The 14562-nt window shown below is 27.7% G+C and overlaps 1 protein-coding gene across 1 annotated transcript in view; it reads left to right on the top strand.

Moving 5' to 3' along the window:
* Positions 1-14562, top strand: part of LOC111686038 (fibulin-1) — an 87426-nt gene that overhangs the window by 49585 nt on the left and 23279 nt on the right. Inside the window, exon 3 of the mRNA XM_046946749.1 lies at positions 719-1186. Coding sequence (XP_046802705.1) covers positions 719-1186 — 468 coding nt within the window. The remainder of the gene's footprint in view (positions 1-718; positions 1187-14562) is intronic.

The raw sequence follows: 14562 nt of genomic DNA, 5'->3' as shown, positions 1-14562 counted from the left end.
TCATATCTCCAATACTAGGCCCAGCCCCTAAAATGCTTCAACCGTATTTAACTAGTTGCATGATGAATTTGTGTATAACAAAATTATATATGTATTTGTATTTTGAAAATCCTTAAATCATAATGCATACATGCAAATTACTAAATATCGCTAAGCGCTATTAAAATATAAAGAAAATGGCGTTTGTAATATTCAATAAATCTTGGAGTTGTAATAGTTTTAAGTCTTGGAATTTTTATAGAAAAGTATTGATATAAATGTAGTTGGTGGAGGGTATTTATGATTCGGCTGAGACGAATATAGCACTCTAACTTGTTTTTTGAATCATTTCAAAAAATGAAGAGAGCCATACGACTGTAAAATTTTCCATTCGTATTCTCTCTCAATGTGTTATTGTTTTATTATATATTGCGTTTAGACGATCCCATCCGTACTCTTCTACACAAATTTTTGCCAAAAGTGTTCAAAAGACTTTAGATATGTACATTGTTATAGCTAACATAAAGGTAATCGTAGTATACAATTGAGCTTAGTTATCTTTTTGTTTATTATTTAAACTTTAAAAATTTATAAAATGTAAATTTCATTAAATATCCGACATGTTAATAAAAATTAGTTTATACATAGTAAGTAATTAAAGATTTCTAATATCACTATAACTTGTTTTAATTGAAAATTTCACATATTAATTAAATCGATTTTTAATATATTGTTACAGATGACATTTGCGGAAAATTGCCCTTATGCGAACAAATTTGCGAAAATACTAAAGAGTCTTACGTCTGCAAGTGTCATCCAGGCTTTAAATTAAATGATAATATGGTTACTTGTACACCTATATCAGAAATGATAATAACAAACAGTACAAACAATGGAACAAATAATAATGAACTGGGACTTATTAATGAAAAAACGGTCTCCATCGAAGACGATATTGATACTAAAGATGATATAGAAGATGAGCAAGATCAAATTCTTAAGGAAACAACGTGTCCGAATGGATTTAAAATTGATCCTTTGCGACCAACTCAGTGTGTAGATATTAATGAATGTTTACTAAAATTGCATGATTGCAAAATTCATCAAACTTGTATCAACATTAATGGTGGCTTCCGTTGTATTAATTTGAATTCAAAAATTTGCGAATTTGGATTTGCATTCAACAAAGAAACAAAAAAATGTGAAGGTAAGTAAGATAATCGTTTAAAACGGATTTAATATTGTTTTAAAGCGTTTTTATTTTTATAAAATATGTAAATATTTTAATTTGTTTTTTTTTTCAAATACCAACCATATGTTGTGAATATGTTTTATATATCTTACTGAAGAAAAAATATTCTGTAATATACAAATGACAGATTGACGTTTTTATTTTTTTTTATACCCACTATCAAAAAAGATGGGGGATTTTGTCATTCCGTTTGTAACACATCGTAATATTGGTTATAGACCCACAAAAGTATATATATTCTGGGTCCTCATTAAATTCTAAGACGATCTAGCCATATCCGTCCGTCCGTCTGTCTGTTGAAAGCTCGATAAAGTCCGAATGGAAAGAGGTAGAGGGTTGAAATTTCACATAAATATTTCTTATTGTTTGTTTGGTATTGAAAATGGGCAATATCGGTTCACGTTTTCGGATAGCCATACAAGAGGACCCTCGAAAAGCAGATTTAACAGTCATAAGTTGTTTTAAAATACGAATATAGCGATGACGATTAGACATAAGTAAGTTCCTTATGATCCAAAATCACTATGCAAAATTTTATGAGGATCGGCCATGATTGACCCTACCCTCTATATATTCCCCTTCAGAAAATGATTGCAACGCTCATTAATAGCTTAAAAATACGAGTGTAGCGATGAAATTCGACACAAATAAATTTAAAACGAACCAAATTATGTCTACCAAATTTTATGAGGATCGATCCATAATTAACCCTACCCCCCTATATAGGTTCCCTTCACAAAATTACTTCAACACTTATAACTGTCCTAAAAATACGAGTATAGAAATTCAACATAAGTGAGTTTCATTTGAGTCAAACGAGGTTTGATGGTGGGTATATAACACTCTTACTTGTTAATCTTTATAAAGTACGAGAAAAGAATCCAATAACAAATAACCGAGTGAGAGAACAGACATAACATTAAGTCTGTTCGAGTACTTGCCAGTAAAAAATCTCCTGTAACATAATGAGTGAGAGAGAGTAATTTTTAATTTGTCTCAATTAAAAATATCCTTAAAGGTACGGGTACGCTAATTTACAAAAAAATTTATGTTTTTGTTTGTAATATCATAAAAATATATTATTGTATGTATGTATGTATGTATGTATGTATGTATGTATGTATGTATGTGCGTATGAATGTATATATGTATGTCTGTTTGAAGTCAATAGCCGCCTAAACGGCGATTTTGCTAAAATTCACAGGAACACTCCTGTATGCCTGGAGGAAAAAATACGCTACTATTTATTTTTAAATGAGCGAGGTGCCACGCCTACTTACTAAATAACTATTAAAAATCGTATATCTTGGAAACTGGTGCAATTAGAGTCCTCAAATTTTGCACTGACAACTTTGACATCTATAATAATATTTTTGGTCTAAATGGCCGGAATGAGGACAGTAGGCGTGGTACCTTCCATAATTAGAAAATATTAAATAAGCATATTCGTTTATCTTGGAAACTATTGGAGTAAAAATTATACATAGGCACACTGCAGTATAATTTTACTTCATTACACATTTCAGTAATTAGTAAATTTTCACTTTCAGTATTCAGAATATCTTTATTGGTTACTGAAAAAAAATTTCAGTAAACAGTAAAAAATACTGGTAATGCAAATCTTACTGAATACCAAAATTTTTTTCAGTAATCAGTAAAATTTTTAACCAAAATGCATTATTAGTAAAACATATTATATTTAACTAAAATTCTCAAACAACTATTATCATATTAATCTCTTTTACTATATTTCTATTAATAATTTAATATTATTAAATATAATAAATGCTTCCAACAACTTTTAATTAGCCGACAAAATTATATAATACATATTTGACTTCTTATATAAATTTGTACATACAAGCAGAGAAAAAACATAGTGGAGAGAACCATAATCTGAAACTATCATTAATGATTGGCATTATGATTATGTCAAACATGTCTAATATTTGCTAATTAGAAAAATAATATGATCATTAAAAGATATCATTATATTGTCCCTACGTAACTATGTTATAGTTGATAAAATAATAATGAAATGTTGCTCACAATTGTATTATGATTAAATTTTTGTTTATTTTTAGACTCTCCACCATCAGTGGTGATAGAGGGTGTATATAAGTTTGTCGTTCCGTGTGTAACACCAAGAAATATTTATCTGAGAACCAACAAAGTCGAGTCGATTAAGCTATGTCCGTCTGTCTGTGTAAAACACGCTCACGTTAAAACTAAGCCAAAGAAATATTTATTGTTATCCTAAGCAGTTTGGTATTGAAAATGGACAAAATCGGTTCACATCGGGAAAAGTTATGAATCAAAATTTGAAACAACCTCGAAAAAATAAGCATTTTTTACGCATTCTGATGTAATTTTCACGAAAACCATGCAAGATAATTCCATAAAAATCATCATACATTCGTTTCTACGAAAGAGCTTCATCTTTGCAGAAAATCGCCAGGATGATCCACAATTTCATATACCTCCCATACAAAAGTACATATTCCCGGAAAATTGGTTTTTTGTTAATAACTTCCGATGTCGATATCTTTACACAATTTCACAGATTAAAATCCTATATCAATAGAATTCATTCAGAGCAAAAATTTTCTGGATCGGTCCATAATTGGACATAGGTCCCATACAAGGTCCCCTCCCGAAAATCTTTAAACGCACATAATTCATTACAAAATTAAGATATAGATATAAAATTGGGTACAAGTATTGCTCTCATGTAAAGAAATATTATTATAAAATTTTTTCCGATCGATCCACAATTGGTCATAGCTCCCATACAAGGTCCCCTCCCCAAAATCACTTAAACGCACATAACTCATTACTAAATTAAGATATCGATATAAAATTTGTTATACGTATTGCTCATATACATATAAATATTATTATTACTAAATTATGATATCAGTATAAAATTTGGTATACGTATTGCTCATATGCATACAAATATTATTGTGAAAGGTTTTTTCGATCGGTCATAGCTCCAAAACAACATCCCCTCCCGAAAATCACTTAAACGCGCGTAACTCATTATTAAATTAAGATATCGATAAAAAATTTGGTACAAGTATTGCTCTTATATACAGAAATATTATCATGAAATTTTTTTGGGATTGATCCATAATTGGTCACAGCTCAAATACAAGGTCGCCTCCCGAAAATCAGTTAAACGCGCATAGCTCATTACTAAATTAAGATATCGATATAAAATTTGCTATAAGTATTGCTCATATGCATACAAATATTATTATTTCTGATGTTATTTAAATTTTTTTCTCGATCGGTCCATCCTTGGTCATAGCTCCCTTTAGAAAATCCCTTAAACACAAATTACTTGTTACTAAGTTACGATATAAATACAAAATTTGTCTGAAATATAGATTTTATGTACAGAAATTTAGCTTTAACCGTGAGAAAACTCGTTTCTACAAATATTTGATCCATTAAAAAAGTATTAATATAAAAGTAGTTGGTGGAGGGTATTTAAGATCCGGCTCAGCCGAATATAGCACTCTAACTTGTTTTATTATAAAATGTTCGCAACCACCGTTTCAATTTAAATATAACTTGATCCTCGTAGCCATTTATATGACCATTAATATGGTCTGTTATTTTCAACATAAATTAATTTTGTTCTTAATAATATACTTTTCATTTTAATAAAGATATAAAAAAAGTATGAATGTATGTCGGGCGTAGCCGACCATATGATACCCTACACCAGCCAGTATGTATGTTAAAAATGGGGATAACTTTAAAAAATAAAGCATTTGGTCTGTTTTTATACCCTTCACCTTCGTGAGAAGGGTATATATAAGTTTGTCATTCCGTTTGTAATTTCTATAATAAAATTTTCCGACCCTATAAAGTATATATATTCTGGATCCTTATAGATAGCGGAGTCGATCAAGCCATGTCCGTCTGTCTGTTGAAATCAGTTTTTAGAGGACCCCAGATATCGGCGAGATCCGAATCTTCAATAATTCTATTAGACATGCTTTCGAGAAGATCGCTATTTAAAATCAGCAAAATCGGTTGGTAAATAACAGAGATATGAGCAAAAATCCGAGACAACCTCTGAAAATTTCATCAAAAAATTGTTATAAAAGCAACAACAACACTGTATATAGAAAAAGATGTACACGTATGTGTGTAGATGTATTTGGTTTTATTCAGATGTGTATTTTCTACTAAAATACACAGCAAAAAATATGATTTGCATTTTTTGTTAAAATAAAATAATTATCGCTTTTATTTTGCAAATATATTTTTTAATTAATAGAAAAAAGTATTTAAAACGTTTTCAATTATATGAGAGTAGATTGTGAGTTATTGTACAATAATTTTTATGCGAATAATGTAAGTTTGAAATTTAAAACTAACACAAATTTTTTCCAAGTGCTTTTTAAAACAATTTTTTTACGATAAACAAAAACAAAATCTACGTCTCGTCAGTGTTTACCAGCAATGAATACGAAAGTGTTGTAGTTTTACTCTTGCTTGTATACTGTTAAGAACAACAACAACGTATTGCTAGTATTAAGCGCATATAAGTGTATAGAAAACACACTATCTATAGCTAAGATCATTTACAAAAACAAAAGAGTACCAAGCGCAAAGGGCTTGGGCACCCTTGGTTTGGATGCTGTTGGCGTCATTGCGTTGTTATTTTTGTTTTTCTGTGTTTTTCGTTATGTATGTTTAGATGTCTGTTGGTTTAGATCCGTGGTGGCCAGAAAGAGAATGTTTAAAACGCATATGTTGTAGTGCAAAATATAAAAGAGAACATAAATGAAAATATGTGTGCTTTGCATTGAACAAAATTTTACGTTTGTACATATTTGTGTTATTTTTATTATTAGTATTATAAATGAATAACGGAAGGAATGTATGTATTGTTGTATGTATCTGTTGATAAAAGTATGTATGGATGCACATTTTGATGTAAAAATGTATTGATGTATGTATGTACATATGTAGGTATTGATATAGGTATATAGTTTGTGTATGTATTAAATGTATCTAATAGGTACTCAAATGATTAAAAGTCGATCGTTTAATCGTTACAATTTAAGCGATTAATTGTTTGAACAAAAAAAAATAAATAATTATAAATATGTATGTCTAATAGATCTTCTATAAAAAGTATTCATACGTTAATTTCTAATGACTTTTAAAAATATTCTCTGTGTATCATTTCATAAAGAGAGTAACTAAATTAAATTGTTTTTGTTTTGTGTATAGTTTGTTTTGTTGCTGAAAATATTTGTATTGCGTGTGTATAATAACACATTGCCCGCAAGGGCATGTTTGGCCGCCAATCGTTTAGATGCCTTGTGTATTTTGTGTTTTATTTCGTTTAGCGTTGTTGTTCTTTTTGTTTAGCTTTTGATGTAATAATAATGTAGTCGGAAAAAAATTTAAAATTTATAAAAGATGTTTAAAATACACTATGGTGAAGGGTATATAAGATTCGGCACAGCCAAATATAGCACTCTTACTTGTTTATACTGGAGTTTTTTGAAATAAATTTAATATTTGTCGCAACGGAAGCATTATTATTGCAATTATTTAAGTGAATTGAAAAAATGTAAACTAAATTAAATTTCTTTTCTTATGCACTTTGCACCCTTGGTTTGGATGCTGTTGGCGTCATTGCGTTGTTATTTTTGTTTTTCTGTGTTTTTCGTTATGTATGTTTAGATGTCTGTGGGTTTGATCCGTGGTGGCCAGAAAGAGAATGTTTAAAACGCATATGTTGTAGTGCAAAATATAAAGAGAACATAAATGAAAATATGTGTGCTTTGCATTGACAAAAATTTTACGTTTGTACATATTTGTGTTATTTTTATTATTAGTATTATAAATGAATAACGGAAGGAATGGTGTATTGTTGTATGTATCTGTTGATAAAAGTATGTATGGATGCACATTTTGATGTAAAAATGTATTGATGTATGTATGTACATATGTAGGTATTGATATAGGTATATAGTTTGTGTATGTATTAAATGTATCTAATAGGTACTCAAATGATTAAGTCGATCGTTTAATCGTTACAATTTAAGCGATTAATTGTTTGAACAAAAAAAAAAAAATATAATTATAAATATGTATGTCTAATAGATCTTCTATAAAAAGTATTCATACGTTAATTTCTAATGACTTTTAAAAATATTCTCTGTGTATCATTTCATAAGAGAGAGTAACTAAATTAAATTGTTTTTGTTTTGTGTATAGTTTGTTTTGTTGCTGAAAATATTTGTATTGCGTGTGTATAATAACACATTGCCCGCAAGGGCATGTTTGGCCGCCAATCGTTTAGATGCCTTGTGTATTTTGTGTTTTATTTCGTTTAGCGTTGTTGTTCTTTTTGTTTAGCTTTTGATGTAATAATAATGTAGTCGGAAAAAAATTTAAAATTTATAAAAGATGTTTAAAATACACTATGGTGAAGGGTATATAAGATTCGGCACAGCCAAATATAGCACTCTTACTTGTTTATACTGGAGTTTTTTGAAATAAATTTAATATTTGTCGCAACGGAAGCATTATTATTGCAATTATTTAAGTGAATTGAAAAAATGTAAACTAAATTAAATTTCTTTTCTTATGCACTTTTTTGAATAATAAACATAATTTTACAACAGAAAATAATGAGACAGTTGTGAATTTTACAATTGTAAAAAATACACAAGTGAGATAAGGAAATTTAAAAATCGACAATGAACTTTTTTTAATTTATTTATGAACCACAATAATAAAAAACAATTCAAAAACTTTTTATAATAATTCTTATTTTAAATGAATTTTAACGTTACTGTGATTAATCGTTTGAATACACTATATATATATATATATATTATATATATATATATATATATATATATATTATATATTTATATATATATATATATATATATATATATTATATATATATATATTGAGTTTTGTTCATAAATATATTTATATATATATATATATATATATTATATATATATATATATATATATATATATATATATATATATATATATATATATTGAGTTTTGTTCATAAATAAAGATTTTGTCATATATTATATATTATATTTCTTAAATTTCTAAAACTATGATTTATATCAAAATTTTAATAGGGTCGCAGATAGCTACAACAATTTAGTCCCTTAATATCATTTTTTAGTTAGATATGGAAATTCTCGACCCTTTACAAAAAATTTCAAGCCAATATCTCAATTACATTCAAAAATATGTTCATTTAAACCTGTGTCCTTTAATTTCATCTTTTTCATATTTTAGTATTAGGTATGACTGAACAAACATTTGGTGTTGAATAAAAAATTTTAACAATTTTTAAAAATTATTTTATTAAAGACTATAACATTGTATATACAATAAAAAGATTATAATTTTATTATGAGCAACGCACAACAACACCTAAATCACCCCACACAAATTAAAATTTTGATATAAATCATAGTTTTAGAAATTTAAGAAATATAATATATAATATATGACAAAATCTTTATTTATGAACAAAACTCAATGAAATTTTCATCGCTTGTTAAATTTGTCATTTCAAATAAGAAAATGCAAAAAAAAATTGAAAAGGTCAAAGGCCATCCGCAATTCCCAAAAATAGGAATGAAAATCCCAAAAATTGGATTTTTACTTTTTTGCCCATATGGTCCACATTTCTTTCAAGGCTGGGAAAATACTTTTGGAGTAAATATAAAACATATTGAGGTTTCAAAACTGCTTTCAGTTTTTTGATCCCAGCTTTGGGATTTTAGAACATGACGCCCAAAGTTGAAGTTTTGATAAAAAATTGGTCATATTCGGAAGGACGCAGTGGCAACATTTTCTAAAAATAGGACAAGCTTTTTACGCCAAAGGGTTCTGCGTAAAGATACCTTTTAGAAAACTATAAAATTGTTATATGATCTTAAAGAAAATTTTATTTTATTAAATAAAGAGTTAAGACACATTTTGGGCAAAAAAAAACGGCAAAAATCTAAAATTTTTGAATTTTTAAATTAAAAAAGTATATTTTTGGATCTGTAAATGATATTGATCTGAAATTTTTTGTATATTATTGGAAATTTTGTTGTCTAACTAACAAGAAAAAATTGAGTCCATTTGGTCCAAATTACGCCCGGTATTCTAAAAAAAGGCGGACCAAGGTATGGTAAATTTTTGTATCACTAAATTTTTAAATGCCTACAACTCGGATACTATAAGAGCGCTTTCAGAAAATATAAAAATCTTTGTATTTGGGTGAAAAAATGGCACGAGTTTAAAATTTTTACATGCCCTACAACACAGCGGATGCCCTGGGACATCTGCAGGGTTCATCTTCAAAACTTAACCTCGAATACTCCTTGGCTACGCTCACGCCAAATTTTATCCTGATCGGATCAGCCGTTTAGAAATACCAGATTTTTTTCCAAAAAATTTCGATTCTGCCCCAGAGTGCACTATATTTTTAGTGGTAGTCAAAATATGTTTCACTATCACTATAGTGATAAAAAATAGTAGGATTTAATGGAAACCTTAGTGCACTAAATATTTAATGTACTACCCCCAACTCTGAAATACTGAACCGATCTTAACCATTTTCAGTAGGATTCGTCCCTGGGACAATAGAAGATCACGTACTATTATAATTCATTGAATTATCTTCAAAATTTCTACATGCAGTTTGATTGCAAGGTTTATATGGACTGACAGCCGGCCGGACATAGCTAAATCGACTAGGTAGGTTATAAAAAGCTTAAGAAATGTTTATATTTATTACCCTTCCCTTCGTGAGAAGGGTATATATTATGGTATTAAATTATTCGGGTTTTTGTTTTATTCCGTTTATTCGACAATAATTATTTGAGGTTTTACGTCAGCCGGTTAATAATCGGATAATTAAAAATTATTCGGTTATTCGAATAAAAGGAAACTAGATGTTATTATTGCTTTTAACAATAATTTTCTTCAAATACACCCTGTAACAATTTTAAATAAAGGAAAAGTTGAAAAGCATTTGAAAATAGATTCCACTTATAGAATTGCATACTCCGATTTTTATGTCCTTATAAAAGGATTTAAAAGTTTAAAGGACTACAAACGAATATTTAAAATATTTATATGTATTTTATAATGCTAGTATTGGTATTAAATGAAAGCTGGGAATCTGTATATTCTATCTATATTATTTATCTTTCTAACTTAGAGAAAAAAAGAAAAACAAATTAAATTTAAAAAGGTTTCACTTTCGACTTAAAAACTTTTAACTACTTTTTAGTGACAAATTTTCTTTAAGATTTCCAATTCTTTCTTGATGATTCGAAATAAATTATATTATTTCGATGCAGAGGAACTCAGCTTCATTTTAAATTAATATTAATACCAACTTTTTAATATAAATTTGGAATTCCATCTTTTGAAATTGGATGTCTTTTAAACTTTAAAGTCATTTTACAGGAGCATAAGAGCTGATTATGAAAAACTGAGTACACATAGTTAATACTAATGGTCCACAGTTTCCTGTACGCACAGATTTTTTCATGTTTGATTATTTTATTTCTATCATTTATTTTATTTCTATTATTTTCACTTCTATCACTTCAATTCTTTGTTTAGTTTTTTATCAAAAACTAGAAATTATTACTATTTATGTGAAATGTGTTTTTAAGATTTTCAATGAGTTCTAGAATTTATACATTCTATTGAACACTAGTTCAACTATAACTGTTGCTGAAAACTTATTAGAAATACTTAAGAACACAACAATGTTCCCAAAAAAAGTGGTATTTTTCAACCAAGCGATAATTATTTCCATGATTTCTTTGCAAAAATCATTAAATATATTTTCTTTATTATCGAAAATTGATTAAGAAAAGAAGAAAATTTATTATAAAAATATTAAATTTTGTAGAAAATACATAGTAATTTTACTGCAAAATAGTGAGTTTTTCTTAATCGGTTAATTGATAAAAATTATTCGGTTTGTTGGTTATTTGAAATCTGACAATTTTAATTTATTCCAATCGTTCGAATAAATTGAAATTGTCAGATTTCTAATAACCAATAAACCGAATAATTTCTATGAAATTTACTATGTATTTTCTACAAAATTTAATATTTTTATAATAAATTTTCTTCTTTTCTTAATCAATTTTCGATAATAAAGAAAGTATATTTAATGATTTTTGCAAAGAAATCATGGAAATAATTATCGCTTGGTTGAAAAATACCACTTTTTTTGGGAACATTGTTGTGTTCTTAAGTATTTCTAATAAGTTTTCAGCAACAGTTATAGTTGAACTAGTGTTCAATAGAATGTATAAATTCTAGAACTCATTGAAAATCTTAAAAACACATTTCACATAAATAGTAATAATTTCTAGTATTTGATAAAAAACTAAACAAAGAATTGAAGTGATAGGAGTGAAAATAATAGAAATAAAATAAATGATAGAAATAAAATAATCAAACATGAAAAAATCTGTGCGTACAGGAAACTGTGGACCATTAGTATTAACTATGTGTACTCAGTTTTTCATAATCAGCTCTTATGCTCCTGTAAAATGACTTTAAAGTTTAAAAGACATCCAATTTCAAAAGATGGAATTCCAAATTTATATTAAATAGTTGGTATTAATATTAATTTAAAATGAAGCTGAGTTCCTCTGCATCGAAATAATATAATTTATTTCGAATCATCAAGAAAGAATTGGAAATCTTAAAGAAAATTTGTCACTAAAAAGTAGTTAAAAGTTTTTAAGTCGAAAGTGAAACCTTTTTAAATTTAATTTGTTTTTCTTTTTTTCTCTAAGTTAGAAAGATAAATAATATAGATAGAATATACAGATTCCCAGCTTTCATTTAATACCAATACTAGCATTATAAAATACATATAAATATTTTAAATATTCGTTTGTAGTCCTTTTAACTTTTAAATCCTTTTATAAGGACATAAAAATCGGAGTATGCAATTCTATAAGTGGAATCTATTTTCAAATGCTTTTCAACTTTTCCTTTATTTAAAATTGTTACAGGGTGTATTTGAAGAAAATTATTGTTAAAAGCAATATAACATCTAGTTTCCTTTTATTCGAATAACCGAATAATTTTTAATTATCAGATTATTAACCGGCTGACGTAAAACCTCAAATAATTATTGTCGAATAAACGGAATAAAACAAAAACCCGAATAATTTAATACCATAATATATACCCTTCTCACGAAGGGAAGGGTAATAAATATAAACATTTCTTAAGCTTTTTATAACCTACCTAGTCGATTTAGCTATGTCCGGCCGGCTGTCAGTCCATATAAACCTTGCAATCAAACTGCATGTAGAAATTTTGAAGATAATTCAATGAATTATAATAGTACGTGATCTTCTATTGTCCCAGGGACGAATCCTACTGAAAATGGTTAAGATCGGTTCAGTATTTCAGAGTTGGGGGTAGTACATTAAATATTTAGTGCACTAAGGTTTCCATTAAATCCTACTATTTTTTATCACTATAGTGATAGTGAAACATATTTTGACTACCACTAAAAATATAGTGCACTCTGGGGCAGAATCGAAATTTTTTGGAAAAAAATCTGGTATTTCTAAACGGCTGATCCGATCAGGATAAAATTTGGCGTGAGCGTAGCCAAGGAGTATTCGAGGTTAAGTTTTGAAGATGAACCCTGCAGATGTCCCAGGGCATCCGCTGTGTTGTAGGGCATGTAAAATTTTTAAACTCGTGCCATTTTTTCACCCAAATACAAAGATTTTTATATTTTCTGAAAGCGCTCTTATAGTATCCGAGTTGTAGGCATTTAAAAATTTAGTGATACAAAATTTACCATACCTTGGTCCGCCTTTTTTTAGAATACCGGGCGTAATTTTGGACCAAATGGACTCAATTTTTTCTTGTTAGTTAGACAACAAAATTTCCAATAATATACAAAAAATTTCAGATCAATATCATTTACAGATCCAAAAATATACGTTTTTTAATTTAAAAATTCAAAAAATTTTAGATTTTTGCCGTTTTTTTTGCCCAAAATGTGTCTTAACTCTTTTATTAATAAAATAAAATTTTCTTTAAGATCATATAACAATTTTATAGTTTTCTAAAAGGTATCTTTACGCAGAACCCTTTGGCGTAAAAAGCTTGTCCTATTTTTAGAAAATGTTGCCACTGCGTCCTTCCGAATATGACCAATTTTTTATCAAAACTTCAACTTTGGGCGTCATGTTCTAAAATCCCAAAGCTGGGATCAAAAAACTGAAAGCAGTTTTGGAAACCTCAATATGTTTTATATTTACTCCAAAAGTATTTTCCCAGCCTTGAAAGAAATGTGGACCATATGGGCAAAAAAGTAAAAATCCAATTTTTGGGATTTTCATTCCTATTTTTGGGAATTGCGGGATGGCCTTTGACCTTTTCAATTTTTTTTTGCATTTTCTTATTTGAAATGACAAATTTAACAAGCGATGAAAATTTCATTGAGTTTTGTTCATAAATAAAGATTTTGTCATATATTATATATTATATTTCTTAAATTTCTAAAACTATGATTTATATCAAAATTTTAATTTGTGTGGGGTGATTTAGGTGTTGTTGTGCGTTGCTCATAATAAAATTATAATCTTTTTATTGTATATACAATGTTATAGTCTTTAATAAAATAATTTTTAAAAATTGTTAAAATTTTTTATTCAACACCAAATGTTTGTTCAGTCATACCTAATACTAAAATATGAAAAAGATGAAATTAAAGGACACAGGTTTAAATGAACATATTTTTGAATGTAATTGAGATATTGGCTTGAAATTTTTTGTAAAGGATTATGCTTAAATTTTCAGAAATTTATAACTATTTTTTACCTAAATTTTTTCGACAGATCATTTCGTTGTTTCGTTTATGATCATGTAGGTAAAAATATACAGGTAATGATAATTTCGATTCATTCATTAATAAGAAATATCAATGACTGAACTACAGGTTATAGTAATATAGTCCTAAATGTTAATAGGTAGACAATTCGTAATTTTTTACTTTGGAAAACCTGTATCGGAAATGACAAGAATTGGTATATAAGTAAACTTCTCAGATTTTAAGTACCATATTTAATAAATCTACAATGAAGATTGCATTAAAGTACGAAGAGTTGTGTTCCGTTTAATGGAGTGTATCTTCAAAAGGGCCAGACAAAATTGAAGACATTTCAAATTATATAAAAACTACATATAGTACAAAAGTAGACAAAACATATCAAAAATTTTAATTTTTTTGATGTAAAAAGTAAGTCATAGTTGAAA

The sequence above is a fragment of the Lucilia cuprina genome, chromosome X (assembly GCF_022045245.1).
Source record: "Lucilia cuprina isolate Lc7/37 chromosome X, ASM2204524v1, whole genome shotgun sequence".
Taxonomy (NCBI): domain Eukaryota; kingdom Metazoa; phylum Arthropoda; class Insecta; order Diptera; family Calliphoridae; genus Lucilia; species Lucilia cuprina.
The sequence above is the reverse complement of the archived record's forward strand: the minus strand, read 5'-3'. Positions and strand labels throughout refer to the sequence as shown.